The sequence below is a fragment of the Syngnathus leptorhynchus genome, chromosome 7 (assembly GCF_054491065.1).
Source record: "Syngnathus leptorhynchus isolate UIUO chromosome 7, UIUO_Slep, whole genome shotgun sequence".
NCBI lineage: Eukaryota > Metazoa > Chordata > Actinopteri > Syngnathiformes > Syngnathidae > Syngnathus > Syngnathus leptorhynchus.
In genome coordinates, this window is record NC_141201.1 from 350990 (window position 1) to 368426 (window position 17437).

The window sequence follows — 17437 nt, forward strand, 5'->3', positions numbered from 1 at the left end:
ATCAAGTCTTTCTTCGTCATTTTAGCCATTTTGGTTGGGCATTTTCACAAAAGCGGAGGAACTTTAGTCTGCCAAACTCTTTGCAAGCGTTGCAGCAACAACACACACACACACACACACACACACACACAAAAGCAGCGCAGCAAACAAGGCAAAAGCTGCAGACAATGCGTGCGTTTGTGCAGAGATCGTTCGTTCGCTCGCTCGTTCGCTCGCTCGTTGTTCAGGTACACTTCGAACCAAGGCAAACATTTCTCAAGACAATTGATGGAAGAAAAAGCGCACCAAGCAAGGGGCGCAATCGTCGTCGTCAGACTCGTCTCCTCCGTCCTGCCTGCGTGCGTGCGTGTTGACCAACACAAACGTTAACTGGACGGCAAACTTCGTTCCTACTGATAATCACCGCGAGAGGGCGTAGCAGCACTAAAGATGGTAAGCAAAAGAGAAAGCGGCTGCCTATGTTACGTGCTACCTTTTTATTATGATTTGATATCATTTTAAAAAAAAATCATCATCGTAATTCATGAAAAAAATACTACACAGACGCAAGTCGTGCTTGCGATCAGTCCGACGTTTGGTCCTAACATGGTGAGAGTCAAAGCCCGTAGCCAGATCAGCATTGCTGTCAATGCGCTTCAAATGATGAAAGCAGCGAGCGTCCGTCCACCGGGCCCACAAACACATTCAAACACCTTTAATTTCTTGCAATGTAACAAAGACACACCTGTCACTTTATAAGACACACGTTATTGTTATGAAAGAAAATGCCTGATTTCTTTTTTTCCTCCTTTTTTTTTCCTTTCAAACAAAATGCAGCATGATATGCTTGGTTATTTTCAAGAGGCACCGCGCGGTGGTCAAGGCACTGCAGAACAGCTCCCAAGTGGTTGGTTAGGTCCTCAGTTGAGTCCACGTGCTTTGTTAAACGCTTCAGGATTTGGATTCTGCTTCATTTATGGCACCCCTCGGATGTGTGAAATGCATTTTAGGTCAGGTCAGGTCAGACCAGACCATAGAAGACATTCCCGCTCTTTCAAAGCTGCTGCCAAAAGAGAAACGGGCAGCTCATTCTTACGATCTCTCAATCGGTGAGGAAGCTCTCGGAGGCACGCGTGCCGTTGCGGACCGGGTGGCCGCTGGCGCCGCCCTGCTGGAGGAAATCGGAGCGGATCAGGCGCCGCAGGTAGACCAGCATCATGACGTTCATGATCATCAGACTTGTGACGAAGAAGGCCGAGTTGTCCAGCCTGGAGTAGTTGGAGCCGATGTACCAGGTGAGGTAGAACTGCGTGGCCAGGCGGGCCACCACAAAGGTCAACACGTTGAGCACCTTGTTGACGCGGTAGACGGGCGACGAGGTGGCGCCCACCAGCTTCAGGAGAAGGCGCAGGTGGAGCGTCACGCTGTTCACCTCCACGAAGAGCGTCAGCACCGCGCCCGCCACGTACAGGTGTGTGTACAGCGTGTACAGGAAGCACCAGATCACCTGACGCGCACGCACACACACACGGCGAGCATCACCGGGGGAGCAAGCGCCACTTTGTGGTCAACGCTCGTCTTCCCGCTAACGCAAGGCTGCGGCAAAAGGGCTTGGCTGACACCGACCGGCCTGGGAGGGCTTGGCTGACACCGGTCGGCCTGGGTTAGCGTCGCGTCACGTCAACTAGCAAACACAACGGAACGGCACCCACCGGCGGATTCCAAAACAAGAAAAGGGAGGTTCCCAGCCGTGGCTGGGGAATTTTCCAGGGAAAGACGACGCTCGTATGTTTCCTTACAAGCGTGTGGTGGATGAGGAATTCCCAGGATCCTCTGGCGTGTCCCGTCAGGATGATGTCGGCCGCGTCCTGAACAAAGTACCCTGGCAAGGGAAGGGACCACATTGAGAAATCGCAGTTTTCAACGTCTTCCCATTTGCATTGCTTTGCCACTTGTGCTCGTTTCTCTTTCCAACAGTTGGAGGAAAGGAGCACAGATCTGCAGATGGTGGCCTGTCACTGAGAGCCCTTTTGTGCCTGGGAATGACTGGCACGCCGTGGCAGACACAAGCGACTGTTGTCCAGGGACCATGACACACCAGAGAGACGCACGAGCCGAGTCTCGGGCGGAATAATCCTACGGTCGCCGCGGTGATTTGGGCGAGGGACCTTGGCAACAGGTGAGGGGGCGGAACGCTCCCTGGCCCCAAATGACTGCACTTGGGATGTCATCTTTTCACACACAAGCACTATTTGCACAAACCCCCAAATGTGCAAGAGCGGGGGGGGGGGAGTTGACTGACCTGTAGAAATGCAGATGAGTAGGTAGGAAGGCGGCGTGTGGTGCCCGTGGAGGTCGCGCAGTGTCTCGGGCCACAGCAACACACTGGCAAAAAAAGAGTGAGCGCCAAAACGCAGCCACAAAAGCGTCAATCTGGCGGAATGTGAACCCAAATGAGTCACCCAAAGTTTCGTTTGCGCAGGCGGGAGCCAGGGCAGGTTTTTCCGGTTCTTCCGTGACGAGTTGGACTCGTACTTTGACTGCTGGCGTACCGCGGCCAGCTTTTTTTTGGGGGGGGGGGCCTTGTACGCTCGTCCAAAACAACAACAAATAGAAGGTATCCACACAACGGCCTCCTAAAAGAGGTCAAGTTTTGCTCATTGAAAGCCATTGGCCCATTCATTGAAATCACATCTGAAAATACTCTTTTGGACAAAGATTTCTTCCCTCTCGGATTCCAAAAGTCTTCCGGACTTGGTGGTGCTATAATTTTTCAGCCACGTTCTCTTGCTCGCCGAGGTCAGCAAAGGACGGAAAGAATTGGCGGTGACGACGCTAATCTATCGTTCTGTCACGACTCTTGTCACCGATCCCCGTTCCTTCAATGTTGGCCGGCCGCTCTCTCCAAATTGCGGGCCGGTCACTTGGGGTCAGACGGAGGGAAATAATAACACTACTCATAAATACGTAGACTGGAGACGCCGGCCCGGCTATCGTCCCTGTGAGCCGGCCGGCCAGCCAGCCAAGCAGCCAGCCAGCCAAGCAGCCAGCCAGCCAAGCAGCCAGCCAGCCAGCCAAGCAGCCAGCCAGCCAAGCAGCCAGCCAGCCAGCCAGCCAGCCACCCTCATGAAGAAAGCGGTCGCAGTGGTTTACTCGGCCGGCGCGCGCAGACGAAATGTCCTCCTACCTCGAGACAGCCCACGTCCCGGTGAGGATCGAGTGCACCATGGACACGGAAAGGTTCCTCCACTTCCACGTTCGGAACTCGTCGCGGAGCACCACCTTCGGGGGGGGCATCTTCTCCAAGAGCACGTGGACCACCCTGAAGAGGACGGCGAAGAAAACCACCGAGGCTCCCGTGTGCCTCTTGAGCACCGCCACCAGGGCCTCCATCCTGGCTCTCCTCCGCCGCGTTTTCGTGCTTTCTCGTCGGCCTGAAGTGAGTTTGGGGTGGAGCTTGCTCGGCCGCGTCGCACACTTTCAGCACTTTGCTTCCAGGCAAAGTGAAAAAAAAAAAAAAGCAGAATAACAAAGTCTGGAGGATTTGGGTGGGGCAGCAGTCGAAGGAAGGTCGGGAGGGAGGGAGCGAGCGAGCGCGCGCGCGAGCGAGCGAGCGCGCGAAGGAACGAAGGGGCTCCACTCGCCTGTTGCGCTCCGGGAACTTGGGCAGAGGCTCGTCTTGTCGAGTGTGCGCGCACCCATCGCCGACACAAACAAGGAGGGAGGGCGTGCAGGCGTGCGGGCCGAAACCGACGAGACGACTTTAGAACGTGCACAAACTTGGAGACGCACGAAGGAAGCCATGCACGCAACGGCCCTGGAAAGGAGAAGCATCCTTCCTCCCTTCCTCCCTTCCTTCCTTCCTTCCTTGACGTTGTCCGTCCGATCCAGCAGCTTTTGATCAGCACTGCGCCGATTGCAAGGTCGCCCGCCACAGTCTCATTCCAGAGTGTTGGGAAGTTCCGGGAAGACACTTCCGGTCAAGGCTCCCGGCCGTATTTAAACGGTTTACTTCAGCGCCTTTTGACGCCATCGATCATTTGCCCGCCCTCGTTGCCGAAATCAACCAATAGGAGAATAGTCATATTTCGGACCGCCCCCTCATTTGAATAACATTTCCTTCTGCATTGCGGAACGAGAACTGCCACAATCAAAGATAAAGAAAAGTGAAAATAAAAAGGAATATGCAAATATCATGGGAAATTCAACAAGATATATGGAAATAAAAACAACGTAAATATTTAGAATGCAGTACAAATACAAATATTTGAAAAAGAAAAATACAGAGCAAAATAAGAATGAAAAATAAATGCAAACTTAAATCAAGAAATACTTTTTTTTATATCTATTTTATTTTTCACTTTGATCTATTTTAGATTGGGGCAGTTTTGGGCCTCCATCTATGTCACTCAGTGGCCCGTCCAAAAGATCGCTCATGCGATGGAGCCGCTGTGAAGTGTACATCCATGTGACACAGGAACAAGAACAAGAACAAGGTGAGGACCACTTTGGATATAATCCAATTGTGCAAAAATAAACGGGCCATGATGCAAGCAAGGGCGGTGCTGAACTAATCTGCAGAGTCATGCACTCGCTCGCTCGCTCGCTCGCTCACTCGCTTCCCTCCTGGCACATCCCAGAGTGGCTTTCCGCGAAAGAATAGCACTGGATTGGTTGGATGTCAAATCCAAACATAACAAGATGTTTTTTTTTCAATCGGTCAAATAAGTATCAAAGAAAACATCATCATTGAACAAATGTGTCATCGTGCTAGCTAGCCAGCTCCATGGCTTGGAGAAAACCAACAATAAAGCAAAGGCACATTTACAAATACCATATGTGCATCAAATGTTTTGTCTTTATTGTTTGGCAACATTTAAAAAAAGATTCAAATACACAAAAAAACGTATTGACCTGTTTTAATCAAGAATCCTGGACATTTTTCGTCCTTTTACTCAAACGTATCAAATGAATGAAGTCTCCGCAGAGCCTTACATGAAAATTCCATTGACGAGTACAAACCGAATTAGGACGCTTAGGAATCTAATCCCACGGCAGCGGCTGCAGAAAGTTGGACGGCACCAAACCTCGCCGTCCTTGCAGGTCGCCCTGAAAAGAAACAACGGCGGTGAGCGGCAAAGAAATCATCCAGTAGGAGAGCAAAAAGGCCTCACGTAGTAGAAGCCGTCGGGATCCATGTCACCCAGCACGTAGATGATATCGCCCGAACGGAAGCCCAATTCGGCCTGCGGCAGAGACCAGAAAATGGCCATCCGAGCCTTCTAGCGCCCCGAAATTGCGGCTAGCCAGGCCGGGCCCTCCAATGATCCCTCCCTCCCTCCTTCCATTTCTTACTTCGCTGTCGGCGTTGGGCGAACTTTCCCACGGGTCGTAGTCGAACAGGGCCACCATGCGACGTACCAGCGCATCTTCCGTAACGGCCGAAGCGTCCGTCAGGTCGGGACTCAAAGACATTCCTGTTTGGAAGTCAAGAATGGGGAATGGACAGACAAAAAGACAGACTTGCGCCCTTGCAAAACGCCCTCAGCAACAACCCAAATGAATTGACAGCGTGAGAAATGAGCAACACGAGACCCAGCTGAACTGGACCGGACTGGTACGAGAGACAGAGAGAAATGGTCACCCGTTTGGTCCACAGGCATGAAGCCCTGGCGCATGAGCAAATGTTTGAGGTCTCGGTCGTCCACGGGAACTTCGGCCACCAGGTTGCCGGCGACGTAACCCCATAAGCCGCCCGATTCGCCGCGATAGAAGCCGTCCGAGTCCTTGTCTCCAAACACCTGACGCGCACAGGGAACATCTCAGCAAGTCCACGCAAACGGGACTGTCAAGTCCTCGCCATCACCTTGATGATCTGGCCAGGCACAAAGGGCAGCTCCTCGGCCGCCGTGTCCGGGTTGGGCGACATGGCGGCGGGGTTGTACGGGTAGAGCGCCACAAAGAGTCGGGGCTCGGCGGGCGGCGCCGACCTCTGGCTGGCCGTCTCCAGCTCCCATTGGCGGAGGTCCTCGGGGGTGGCCGCCCGCACCTCGTCGGGGTAGATGAGCACGTCCAGCTCCAAGCCGGAGTCCATGGGGAGCCGGTGCCGACCGCGGAAGCGCTAAGTGGGCTAAGCGGCGGCTAGCTAGGCTAATCCTATTTGCGCGCCCTCCTCCGCGACAACGCTTCTCACTCTGTCAATACAGCAAGAGGAGTGTGTCTTGACAATTGCAGAAGAAGAAGAAGCAGGAGCCAGGCAGGCAGGCAGGCAGGCAGCCAGGCAGCAAGCGAGGGCCGATGCGATCGCTAACCCTGCCGATTTCTTCTTTGCATTCGGCGGATACAGCTCTTCAAAGCACCGTGCGAGTTTTGCCATTGGCAACGTATGGTCGTTTTCCGAGTTTGAGCCACACGCTGCTTTAGCCATTCATCCATGACTTACGTGTGTTCTTGGCCAGACTTGGCTCCTCGCCCCGTCACGACTTGACCCACTTCAGGTTCCCCTTATGACCCGACACAAACTCAGCTTAAGGCCAAATAAGCCCTTGTGCGCGCGCGTGCGTGCGTGCGTGGGTGCCGATCTTTTCACTTGTTATTTCATTTATATTCCTTCAAGCCATACTGCATTTTATGGAGCATTCCTCAAGTTGACCACACGGTGGCAATGTCCAGCATGTACGTAGCGAACGTCCAGCCATCCATCTTTCATGACCCCAGTTGGCCGCTCAACTACATTACCCACAATGCTTCGGGGCCAAGCGGCCGCTACCATTACATCATTGGCACGGCCACCCACACTTGTGCTGCGGGATGACGCGAGAGAGAGAGAGAGAGAGAGAGAGAGAGGAGAGAGCAGACAGCAGCTGCAGCAGCATTCACTTGCCGTCGAATTTTCACTGCATTGCGAATTTAACTGTAGGGAGGGTAAAAAAAAAAAAGAAAAGAAAAAGAATATAAAAACCCGAGCTCTTTAAAACTCAGCCTAGCAAAATCTCCAGGCAAGCGGCGCCGCGCTGTAACGGTCCCCTCCCTCCCTCTCCCCCAAAGAGCACAGCTGAGCGGAGCGGAGCAGTGCAGTGCAGTGCAGCACCTCCTAAAAGTCCGACTCGTGGACTCAAGCCTGTCCGTCAGTCAGTCAGTCAGTCAGTCCAAAGATGGTCGACCGCGAGCAGCTGGTGCAGAAAGCCAGGCTGGCCGAGCAGGCTGAGAGGTATGACGACATGGCGGCCGCCATGAAATCGGTGAGTGAGTGCTTTGAAATCGGTGACGCTCGTTGCCAAGGCTGTATGGCTGCCAGCCATCCTTTTCTACTGCGGATGCAAAAGCCACCGTCTTTGTCGCGTCATATTGTGCAATGTCCTTTTCTTTTGTCATATTGTCAGCATTTGCGCCGGCCGGCCAGCCGGCCGGCTCCGTTTGGGCGGTGCCTTTCCAAGCACGCAAGCATCTTTCTTTCTTTTGGTCAAATCTATCGATAAAATGGAAATGATCATTCCACACCTCCAATGGGCTTCCGTTTTAGGGTCACCCCCAAAAGAGTGCCTCCTCGCTGCCGGGCGCGTGAGCTTGCTCCTGCAAGAACCCCCCCGCTTGTTTTAAAATGAACATTTTCAGATCCAGAAGCTCTTCTGCAAGCAGAGGGAGCGCATGAGCGAGGAGGCGGCGGCTCTTTGGCTGCGGGCGCACGTAGGAGGCAGGGGAGAAGAAGCAGAAGAAGCCTTCTGGAATATTCTTTTGTCATATTGCAGTATGTCACCATACGATGCGCCGCGTCACTTCAGCAAGCGCGACGACAGATTGCGCTCACGGGCTCCGATTGACGAGGGTGTCCAACCGCATAACTGGACAAAAGGGATATTCTCGCTCCCCGATGAAAGGGAATTCCCGGGCGGGGTGACGGTCGCGTCATTATATCGGAATCAAATGAGCGTGGCGCCCGAGGGAGCGTCGCGAGACACTTTGAGAACATTTGGAGTCCTAAAAATAGGACCAGAGCGTCTGAAGATAGCAAAGGGGTCGCCTCAAACGGGAAAGAACGTGAGACACCTTTTAGGCAGGCAGGCAGGCAGTGACAAGACAGACGCACGGCGGCCGTTCCAGCCCACCCCGATGCTTCCGTTCAAATGAAAGCCAGCGGCCGGGTGGGCCATTCTTAACAACGCTTTCCAAACCCAAATTTTAGAACACCCAAAAGGTCAGCGCTGGCGAGTGGGCGGACGGGTGGGGTTTTCTTTTACAGCCAGCGCAGCTGCCCGCAGCGCTCAGTCGGCTTCCGGTCGGGAGGGGGCGAGCGAGCGAGCCAGGAGGCTAAAGCGGGCTGCCCTTTCCTCCTCAGGTCACTGAGCTGAACGAGGCGCTGTCCAACGAAGAGCGCAACCTGCTGTCGGTGGCCTACAAGAACGTGGTGGGCGCCCGGCGCTCGTCCTGGCGCGTCATCTCCAGCATCGAGCAGAAGACGTCGGCCGACGGCAACGAGAAGAAGATCGAGATGGTGCGCACCTACCGCGAGAAGATCGAGAAGGAGCTGGAGGCCGTGTGCCAGGACGTGCTCCGCCTGCTGGACGACTTCCTGGTCAAGAACTGCGGCGACGTGCTGCACGAGAGCAAAGTCTTCTACCTGAAGATGAAGGGCGACTACTTCCGCTACCTGGCCGAAGTGGCGGCGGGCGACAAGCGCGCCGCCGTAGTGGAGTCGTCAGAAAAGGCCTACGACCAGGCGCACCAGATCAGCAAGGAGCACATGCAGCCCACGCACCCCATCCGCCTGGGCCTGGCCCTCAACTACTCCGTCTTCTACTACGAGATCCAGAACGCGCCCGAGCGGGCCTGCCAGCTGGCCAAGACGGCCTTCGACGACGCCATCGCCGAGCTGGACACCCTCAACGAGGACTCCTACAAAGACTCCACGCTCATCATGCAGCTGCTGCGCGACAACTTGACTCTGTGGACCAGCGACCAGCAGGACGACGAGGGCGGCGAGGGCAATAACTAAAGCGCCCGCCGAGGCCACCGCCGTGACCCGCCACCATGGCGGCGGGGTGAAAGAGAGAGAGAGAGAGAGAGAGAGAGAGAAAGAGAGAGAGAGGCCGCTGGACTTTGGCGGCCGCTTTTTGCCCGCTCGCTCGCTCGCGCAGCTGTCCTTTATTTTAGCGCCTTTCCAGAACAGACAAGAACAACAGAGGACGAGGAATTCCCGATTTGCAACACTTGCCGGTTTCAAAGCAAAAGTGAGCTCACTTGCGTGAAAAGAAATCATGACGCTGGTCCATTCCAGGAAATAATCCCACCCAAAAGATGTGGGGGAAAGCAAGTTGTTATTCCTTCCGCCTTTCCAAACTCCAACTCCGTGAAAAATTCACACGAATCGATCGATCGATCCAAACTATTCTGCTATTTCATTTCTGGAGAGTGTAAATGACACACCGGTCTGCCCCAGATTTCATCGGTCCTCAGATACGCGTCAATTTCAGGAAGAAGTCCGAGCCCAAAGCTAATTAGCTTGTCAGATTCAGGAAGTAGCCCCAGCCTGAAATAGTCAACGACCAAGCCGTGCATTGGCCCAAATTTGCACCAAAAAGTCATCATCGACTGTGTGTGTCATGCATTCTTTTTGCAGCAAATTCAAAAATGGGAGAGCAAAGCAGCTTTTTTGTTTGACTTGATGACCCGCACTCGCCTCCTGCTACGATACGATGCTTCAGTGTACAACGAAGAGCCTAATAAGAATAATCATATTCAATCTTGTGCATGCTGTTGATGTATACGCTCGCTTGACTTGATTCACTCCTGTTTACTGTGGACGTTAAGTATTTGTATGACTGAGGAGAAAAATGCAGCCTACTGTCAAACTTTTTTTTTTGTTGTTAAATGATTATTTTCTATACTGGTGATTTAAAAAAAAAAAAAGAAAGTTGTTTTAGAGATCTAAGAAAAAAGAAAAGAAAACAAGGATGCTAGGTGCTCTCACGATGGAGGGGGGGGGAAATTGGGATTATTTCCGCGCCATGACAAAGACGTTTGGACCACATGGAATGGCATTTGTTTGCTCTTCTTTCTCTCTCTCGCACTGTTTTCCTCACGTGACAAAAAATATCTTGAATGTGAGTCTTGATGTAGCAGTTGCACAAAAATACTAGCTAGGATGAAGAATAAAAAAAGGCTGATGACGACTGAGCAAAGCGCCGGCGTTTGTGTTCCGAGCCTCATTTGCATACGGCAAACATCGATTTGGAAAAAGGAATAAGAAGGCCGTGAAAACACTCGAGTACTTGCAACGACCTTGGAGGCCAAATGTTAACACGGGCAGAGACAGAGAAACCTTTTGAAATTTGTTGACGTCAAAAAAGAAGGGCGCAGTTGAAAAGCGGAGGATGACTGAGGTGCTTCTGAGAGAGCGAAAAAAGGAGCCCCTGAGCTGAGGCACTTTCTGTGCTGTTGCATGGCAACCGTTTCCACAGAAATCTTGCCTCAGCTCCGCTTGCAAGAGCAGCAGCACACAGTCTGACTCAGAGCATTGATAGCGAACTGGTTTATAACCAACGGGTGGACTTGCGAGAGAGATTCACGCTCACCACAGGTGGGTGGCTAAAGTACTCGCACTCATCTGTTCCGTAGTCAGATGATGCATAGTGCGCATCAATTCTATTGAGAAACCATGGCAACGGCGCCATCTCGTGTTCAAGCCTGGAAACAGACGAGCGAGCCCCATCTGGCGGACGTCTTTTATTCTCGTAGGGAAATGTAAACAAATCTTTTTTGCCTCGCCGATGCGCTCGATTCTAATGCGCGTCCCCTGTCACTAAACACCTGCGCTACGACCGTAACCATGGCAACACAGAAAAAGAAGAACGACGCCCGCCAGCCAGCCAGCTCAGGTTCGCTCGGCGTCCGCAGACTCCGTGAACGCTTCGTCTTCGTACAAGTCCTCCAACTCGCCGTCGCGGCTGCCTTCGCTGTTCCTGCCGGTATTTTGGATTTGGCCGCAAAAGATGAGAAGAAGTTGGGAATGACAATCAAAGGGCAAGGAGCGGGAAGACCTGGTAAGGTTGCTCAAACGTCGGGGGCAGCGCGGTGACCAGAGGAAGCTGGGAACTACCTAGAAAAAGACCAAAACTGGCCAAAAGCTAAATAGGTTGCAGCCAGGCGAGGGGAAAACTAACGGGTCGAGGAAAATTGCCACGCCGGACAAAAGGCACCAGAAGAAAAGGAGAGGGAATTACCTCAAAGACGGATGGAGCAGAGCTGACGAGCCCAAAAGACCCCAAGAATCACTGCAAGAAACACACGGCCTTCACGCCACCCGCAAAGCTCGTCGGCTCAGCAAGAGGAGCTGCGTTTTCCTCCCAGCTCGCTCGCCCGAGCACTCACGTGAGGAGCCCACCGGGAGCCGACATGGACCTCTCCGACCGTCTGGCCTGACACTCAAAAGGGTTGCTGAAGGAGCGCTTGCGGAGCATGGACTTGACCAGGATCTGCCGAGTCAGTGATGGGAGAAAGAAAGGGACGGATGTGGCCCGAAGGCAAAACACCACGGCCGGCCGGCCCCGGTGCCCGACCCGATCCCTTTGTTGGTGAGCGCGACTCACCACCGTGGAGAGGCTGGAGACCAGAGTGACGCTGTTCTCGACCTCTTCGGCGCTGACCTCCACCGCCGTGCAGTGATCCTCCTCCCGGGGGAGCGGGTGGGCGCCGCACTCCGTCACCCACGGGTGCAGCTGCCGACGGATACGAGCTGGAGCTGAGCGCAACGGCGTCGAGCGGGCGGGCCGGTGGGTGGGACTCACTTTGATGTCGGGGAGCGTGATTCTGCTTTGCGGGTTTTTGTCCAACATGCTGCCAACCAGATGCTTGAGCTGCTGGCTTGTCTGAGGCCTGCGCAAAACAAAAAGCACAGTCAAGGCAACATTGACGCCGCTTGACATTGTTCAGATCCCAATTCTTGACTCACGTGGTTGGAAATTCCACAGCTTTGTTCTTGATCTTGTTGTACAGGGAGACCACGTATTCGTCATAGAAAGGACACTGGCGGGGCGTGGCGGGGCACACACGTCACTCACGTCACTCACACGTCACGCTGGCAGACGGATGCTGTTGGACGGCCACGGACCGAGTCGCAGGCGTACCTTCCCGTAGACGAAGCAGAAGAGCGTCACCCCCATGGCCCACACGTCCAGCGCCTGCAAGCGACACAATGAACGTTGCGGCCAGCGTGCGCTTTTCAGGGCGGGCGGGCGGGCCGGCCCGACCTTGCCGCTGAACTCCGACCAGTGATCCTCCATGGTCTCGGGCGCCATGAAGGCCGGCGTGCCGGCCGTGCCCGACAGCATGGCGTCGGCCCCCTCAAACTCGTTGCTCACGCCAAAGTCGGCGATCTTGACGTGGCCGTCGTCGCCCAGCAGCAGGTTGGACGGTTTGATGTCCCGGTGGATGATTTTGTGGTAGTGCACTGGCCAAACATGACAATGCGAAGGAAGGAAGAAAGGAAGGAAGGAAGCAAAAAGCCGCAGTGGCCACTGAACCAGAATTCAAATAAAAGACAAGACAGAAAGGAAACGTACGATACTCGATGCCCAGCACCAGGTCTCGGAAGTAAAAGCGAGCCCGCTCCTCCGTCAGCGGCTCGTCCGTGGGCACCTCCATCACCGGACTGCCCCAAAAACAAACAGAGCGTCACGTGGAGGCGGGCGGGCGGGCGGGCGGGCAGCGGACCGGGACGGGAACAGACGTACCCTTTGGTCATCAGCTCGAAAGCTCCCCGGGTAAAGAACACAGGACAAGACGTGAGTGAGTGAGTGAGTGAGTGAGTGAGTGAGTGAAGCTCGAAAGCGCCGCCGCACGTAGAAAAGGCGCAAACGGGGCGGTACCCATGTGAAGGCCGTCTTCTTCGGGATCGTCCAGCACCTGCAATTTGGAGCAGCGGTCAGAAAAGGTCCTCATCTGCTACGGAGTTGTTTGTTTGCGTGGGACCGACCTCCACCAGCTTGACCACGTTGTGGTGGTGCAGCTTCTTGAGGATGGCGATCTCCCGGTAGATCTTCTCCAGCGGCACGGAGGCTTTGGGGAAGGCCTCGCGCTGGCCCGGCGTGGCGCGACCTCGAGTGACCCGGACGCACGGCAAATGTCAGCACGCGCAACGCCGCTTACGAGGCGCGGGACCGAACCCTGCGCTTAACTACTTTCTTTGAGCCACTACTCTTGCACGCTTCGAATTTGACCCGAGAAAATCCCCTCCAAGAATGCATTGATGACTCACGCAGAAAACCAAGCTGCTTCATGAGCCTCTTCTTGGAAACCACCTTCATGGCCTGCAGAGGGAGAAATATGAAAGACAGACGAAATGCTTGTAGACAAAGAGAGGCCTCCGCTCACGTAATAGCGCTCCGAGTCTTCGTTGTAAGCCAGTTTGACGACGCCGTACGAACCCTGGAGTGGGCGACAGGCAGCGAGCGCATCAACGGCGAGCGAGCGAGAGAGCGAGCGAGCGCTCCTGCTGTCTGACTCAAATGCCACTTCCCACCTTCCCAATCTCCTTCTTCAGCTTGTACTGGTTGAGCTGCACAAAGTCCTGAAATGTACGGGGGAAAACGGCAATCATCGGGCAGCTCGAACCTAAAATGTTTGTTGCCTTGAAAAGTGCACCGAAGGAGGGAGGCCCATCTCACGTCGTTGAAGCTGAAGGCTTCAGGATTTGTAATCACGCAAACTGAAATGCCTTTCAGCATCCAAATTGCGTTGCTCTTTCTTATTGAACTGCAGCTACCTGCGCGTCCGTGATGGACACCCTCTTGGTCTCGACGGTGGGCTGCCTGACCACGCGGTCGCCGCGCTCCTGCAGCGACATCTTCCTGTCGGAGAGGCGGGCTCGGCGGGAGGCGTCGGGCGCCGCCTTGACGCTCATGGCCGCCAGCATGTCGGCCAGCTCGCCGCCGTGCTCGGCGTCCGGGTCGTCGCTGGGAGTGGTCGCGCTCATCACGGCCTCTGGGCTGGGTTGGACTGGGCTGCTGGGTTGGACTGGGCTGGGTTGGACTGGGCGGGCGCTCACGTGGGTCGCATGCTACTCAGCTGACGGGAACAAGACTGCAAATTGCAAACAAACAATAGGCGGAAGGCTCCGAGTCCTGCAATGAAACCTTGACCCCAAACCCGAGTCATCATTTGAATTGAGGTTATTTCTGTTTTGAAACGCTTCTGCAGACAAATGAACGTGCGCCGGCGGTTGTTGGCTGCTGCCGCTTCAAAAGACCAGCGAGCGCTGACCTTCGCAAAGCTTCTTATGCAACGGCAAGACACAACGAGGAGGAAAAGCCTCCTCGGTTCCCAGTTGCCTGACAAACGCAGCATGCAAGAGCTTTGTTAGCGCAGCAAACACAAACCCAAGACGAGCACACATCCCCAGGGCTTTTGGACGTCATCGGTGGAGGAGACTCACCGAGGAAGGCGAGGGTGGCTCCCTCACCAGAGCTTGACAACGCAGACCAGGTCTCTGTGCGACTTTGCTAACGAGGAGGCGCGGCAGAGCGGCAGAGCGGCAGAGCGGCGGCGGTCAACTGTCGTCTTAGGGGATTAGCCCGCGCCGCATTTAGCGCGACATGAGGACGGACGGACGCACGAACGCGGCTTCACGCACAACAGGGATATCCCAAGAAGGGCTCAGGCTACAACCGAGAAGGGCTTTGGAAATGCACTTTTGCACGTGCTCTCAGCGGGTCGTCCCCGGCGGCTCAATTTCAGATGCGGTCAAAGAGAACCTTCCTGAAAAACTTGTAGCGAGCCGCATTGTAGTCATAGTTTCTTTCAACAGCCTAACAACCCAACTTCCATTTATTTGGATGAACGCCGAGGTCATATTACATTCCGTATAAATTAGAAAACAAAGCGACACATGGCTCCCTTTCAAATCAGACGAGTAAAAAGGGTTCAAATATTAGAAAAGCCAAGACAATTTGAAGAATGACATGAAGACGATGCCCAATTTGTCATCACGGGAGAGGTCCGAGCCCAGGGCTTTCCCGTGGCCATTCCATCTGTCTTAAAATACAGGGCCGCGACCCGCCAGACAGGTTACAACGAAGACTCCAAGGACTTGTGCAATTTCGCCGCACCTCTTTTAACTTGCTCGTAGCTCATGAACATAACGATGTTCCACGAGCCCAAGCGGAGGAAGGAGGCGGTGAATCTGAAACAGAAAAAAAAAAAAAAAAAGTTCATTTTTGTCATTTGCACAAAATATTGGGTGCCACACCTAACAAAAGATTTCCAATTTTTTGTTGAAAGATTGAAAAGTCGAGACTCGGGGCCTATCCTTTGGTGGTTTGCAAAATTGCATTTCACAAACAAGCTTTTGCAAGCCCGTCTGTCTGTCTGTCTGTCTTCCGGCCGGCGGAGGACTACGGACGTACCCCTTATAGAAGGCGGAGGCCCCCTCTTTCAGCAGCATGGTGAAGGCACAGTTGACGGCGCCGCCGTACTGGCCCGGAAACGAGTTCATGTAGCGCGTTTTGATCACGTCCACCGGGGACGCCACCACCGTGGTGCAGAAGCCGGCGGCGAAGGCCGCCGTGAAGTGGCACGGCATGTTGTCTGGTGAGGGGATGTAGAAATTGCATAAGGCAGATGGCGTGCACGAGGGTCTTGGGACGAGCGCAACCGTTTCTCTGGTGAGGTTCTACTTGCCCGTCATCAGCTTGTACTGCAGGATGCGCTCCTTGATGATGTCATAGGTGACCATCTCGCAGCAATTCACGATGGCGTTGCGGGCCATGTTTGGCAGACAACCTGCGCACGATGATGTCTGACATTCACGGTTCATTCTTTGTGTCTCACACGGACGGACGGACGGACGGACGGGCGCGTCCCGAGCCACCTTTACCTTTCCACAGACCTCGGAGCCCCTCGTCCCTGGCTATGGTCCTGTAGGCGTCCAAGGTGCCGGCGTACCTGGTGGCCGAGCCGCCCCGGGGCAGGCGCGCCTGCGCCTGGAAGCGGACTTTGACCACGTCGGTGGGCTGGGCCGCCACCACCGCCATGGCGCCCGTGGTGCTGCCCGCCAGCAAGCGGGCCGCGACGCCGGCGCCTGTGAAAGCGGCGGCGCTCGGGAATGAGAGCAACTCAAAGCGTCCGAGGGCAAAGGTTGGCCCTGCCCTGCCCTGCCCATTTATTCTGTGAATTTTCCATTCCATCTGCTTGTCCTGATTGGGGTGACAGACGGGTGAGCCGGAAGCTACCATTTGAATTTGAGCGAGTACCTCGTTGCTTTTCCTGTTTTTAGGCACGCTTCGAAACAATGTGAGCAATGTGCGAGCGCTGCGTTCGTTCACTGTTTTCAGTCAGCGCTGCCTTTTTTGTTTGAGTCTCTTACTCTCTGAGCCTCCGCTGTAGAAGTGCTTCACGGTGTCATAGAGGCCCACTCGTACCGAGGCGAAGCTCATCTGTCTGTGCAGGCCGGCCACCAGTCCGCTGTAGAGGCCCCGGGGCCCCTCGCTCCTCACGATGGTGAAGATGGTGCCCGTCACGCCTCTGTACGTGGCCCTCTGGCCTCCCACCGCCAAGGGCTCCGACTCGCCTTGAATCTAAAAAAAAAGACGGACAACTGGCACATCGATCGGCCCAGTCAACCCACCCGTTGGGCGCTTATGTGGAGCCGTCCGATTTCAAAGGGCAAGAATCAAATCCCTCACGAGTACGAGGCTCCCTCCCATTTGAGTTGAGTTCCCGCTCAATGCTGTTGTGTCAATGAGCCGCCTGCAAAAGTGTTTTTCTTTGATTTGATTGACGCTGCTGTCTACTGACAGTTGTCTTACCTGGACAAATAAAGCCTAGATAAATCCAATCCAACGATGTGCCGGTTTTGTCAAGCGGAATCAAACGTGCATTGCACAAGTCTCGGACCAAAACTAGACCAAAGCACCGGAGGCAAACTGCAAAGGTGTTTTACGCAGCACGGTGTGTGATGGCCCATACCTTGCAAATCATGCAACAAACAAGGCTCCACTTGCCTTCATTCTTTAGTAAAACCTCCCGAAATCTTTGTGACAACCATCTACCAAACCTTTTTGATGAGCCTTCAAGCAAACGTGCAAACAAAGCAAAAGCGTTTCGGGCTCACCTGCAGTCTGACTTTGGCCGTGTCCAGCGGGAAGGTGACCAGGTCGGCCACGCAGCCGGCCAACCCGGCCGAAACGATCTTGATGGCCGCCGGTTCGGCGACCATGTTGGAAAAAGAAAAAGTCCGGCTGAGTGCACAAAAAGAGGCGAGGCGAGGCCCCGGCCAAACTAGTCGCCGACTAGCGTCTGTGGGGAGTTCCTTGGCTGGGTGCAGGTCTGGCACCTTGAGCTGCACACCAGCTGCAGATTGTCACGCCGTTGCCAAAAGACAAAAGCGGCAGAGGCGGCGCCGGGCCACTCAGTCAATGGCGTGCGTGTGCGTGCGTGTGCGCGCGGCAGACACGCCCGCATGCAT

The 17437-nt window shown here is 54.5% G+C and overlaps 5 protein-coding genes across 12 annotated transcripts; 1 reads left to right on the forward strand and 4 right to left on the reverse strand.

Annotated features, from left to right (window-relative positions):
• Positions 1-679: 679 nt before the first annotated feature.
• Positions 680-3937, reverse strand: tlcd1 (TLC domain containing 1). The gene is made up of 4 exons (XM_085917138.1): positions 3167-3937; positions 2282-2364; positions 1779-1861; positions 680-1486 (listed from the first exon to the last, which is right to left on the reverse strand). The coding sequence occupies exons 1-4, from the start codon at positions 3370-3372 to the stop codon at positions 1082-1084; spliced, it is 777 nt and encodes a 258-aa protein (XP_085773264.1). The 5' UTR covers positions 3373-3937; the 3' UTR covers positions 680-1081.
• Positions 3938-4345: 408 nt separating this feature from the next.
• LOC147053930 (RIMS-binding protein 2) lies at positions 4346-10191 on the reverse strand. 2 transcript variants are annotated; one of them, XM_085917141.1, is made up of 6 exons: positions 10128-10191; positions 5846-6075; positions 5624-5780; positions 5335-5456; positions 5154-5225; positions 4346-5088 (listed from the first exon to the last, which is right to left on the reverse strand). In XM_085917141.1, exons 1-6 carry the CDS (start codon positions 10189-10191, stop codon positions 5023-5025), a joined length of 711 nt encoding a protein of 236 aa, XP_085773267.1. In that variant the 3' UTR covers positions 4346-5022. The 2 variants fall into 2 exon arrangements, with proteins under 2 accessions (XP_085773267.1, XP_085773266.1); XM_085917140.1 differs by lacking the exon at positions 10128-10191 and having other exon boundaries at positions 4348-5088; positions 5846-6950.
• On the forward strand, positions 6085-9123 carry ywhag2 (3-monooxygenase/tryptophan 5-monooxygenase activation protein, gamma polypeptide 2). The gene is made up of 2 exons (XM_085917139.1): positions 6085-7220; positions 8315-9123. Exons 1-2 carry the CDS (start codon positions 7134-7136, stop codon positions 8969-8971), a joined length of 744 nt encoding a protein of 247 aa, XP_085773265.1. The 5' UTR covers positions 6085-7133; the 3' UTR covers positions 8972-9123.
• Positions 10192-10831: 640 nt separating the features above from the next.
• camkk1b (calcium/calmodulin-dependent protein kinase kinase 1, alpha b) lies at positions 10832-14661 on the reverse strand. Of its 7 annotated transcripts, XM_085917135.1 has the most exons (16): positions 13739-14661; positions 13496-13543; positions 13348-13401; positions 13232-13283; positions 12950-13071; positions 12843-12879; positions 12708-12729; positions 12537-12625; positions 12225-12424; positions 12102-12155; positions 11927-12000; positions 11763-11850; positions 11565-11693; positions 11347-11450; positions 11199-11249; positions 10843-10937 (listed from the first exon to the last, which is right to left on the reverse strand). In XM_085917135.1, the coding sequence occupies exons 1-16, from the start codon at positions 13946-13948 to the stop codon at positions 10850-10852; spliced, it is 1422 nt and encodes a 473-aa protein (XP_085773261.1). In that variant the 5' UTR covers positions 13949-14661; the 3' UTR covers positions 10843-10849. The 7 variants fall into 7 exon arrangements, with proteins under 7 accessions (XP_085773262.1, XP_085773259.1, XP_085773256.1 ...); XM_085917136.1 differs by lacking the exon at positions 11199-11249 and having other exon boundaries at positions 10832-10937; XM_085917134.1 differs by having other exon boundaries at positions 11347-11693.
• Positions 14662-14785: 124 nt separating this feature from the next.
• On the reverse strand, positions 14786-17226 carry LOC147053933 (dicarboxylate carrier UCP2-like). Its single transcript, XM_085917137.1, has 6 exons — positions 17084-17226; positions 16337-16547; positions 15848-16051; positions 15652-15753; positions 15378-15558; positions 14786-15154 (listed from the first exon to the last, which is right to left on the reverse strand). Exons 1-6 carry the CDS (start codon positions 17186-17188, stop codon positions 15040-15042), a joined length of 918 nt encoding a protein of 305 aa, XP_085773263.1. The 5' UTR covers positions 17189-17226; the 3' UTR covers positions 14786-15039.
• Between the last annotated feature and the right edge of the window lie 211 nt (positions 17227-17437).

Coding starts and splice junctions, on each gene's coding strand:
- LOC147053930 (XM_085917141.1), bottom strand. CDS start 10,191: ATGCAAATGAGGCTCGGAACACAAACGCCGGCGCTTTGCTCAGTCGTC. Junction 5,781..5,845: donor TGCCTGGCCAGATCATCAAG/GTGATGGCGAGG, acceptor TGTGCGCGTCAG/GTGTTTGGAGACAAGGACTC. Junction 5,457..5,623: donor CATGCCTGTGGACCAAACGG/GTGACCATTTCT, acceptor ACTTCCAAACAG/GAATGTCTTTGAGTCCCGAC.
- camkk1b (XM_085917129.1), bottom strand. CDS start 13,948: ATGAGCGCGACCACTCCCAGCGACGACCCGGACGCCGAGCACGGCGGC. Junction 13,402..13,495: donor TGAAGAAGGAGATTGGGAAG/GTGGGAAGTGGC, acceptor CGCCCACTCCAG/GGTTCGTACGGCGTCGTCAA. Junction 11,694..11,762: donor TCACGCTCCCCGACATCAAA/GTGAGTCCCACC, acceptor ATCCGTCGGCAG/CTGCACCCGTGGGTGACGGA.
- ywhag2 (XM_085917139.1), top strand. CDS start 7,134: ATGGTCGACCGCGAGCAGCTGGTGCAGAAAGCCAGGCTGGCCGAGCAG. Junction 7,221..8,314: donor TGGCGGCCGCCATGAAATCG/GTGAGTGAGTGC, acceptor TTTCCTCCTCAG/GTCACTGAGCTGAACGAGGC.
- LOC147053933 (XM_085917137.1), bottom strand. CDS start 17,188: ATGGTCGCCGAACCGGCGGCCATCAAGATCGTTTCGGCCGGGTTGGCC. Junction 16,548..17,083: donor CGGCCAAAGTCAGACTGCAG/GTGAGCCCGAAA, acceptor CTTTTTTTTTAG/ATTCAAGGCGAGTCGGAGCC. Junction 15,559..15,651: donor GCAGTACAAGCTGATGACGG/GCAAGTAGAACC, acceptor TCCCCTCACCAG/ACAACATGCCGTGCCACTTC.
- tlcd1 (XM_085917138.1), bottom strand. CDS start 3,372: ATGGAGGCCCTGGTGGCGGTGCTCAAGAGGCACACGGGAGCCTCGGTG. Junction 1,862..2,281: donor ACTCATCTGCATTTCTACAG/GTCAGTCAACTC, acceptor TTCCCTTGCCAG/GGTACTTTGTTCAGGACGCG. Junction 1,487..1,778: donor TCCTCATCCACCACACGCTT/GTAAGGAAACAT, acceptor CGTGCGCGTCAG/GTGATCTGGTGCTTCCTGTA.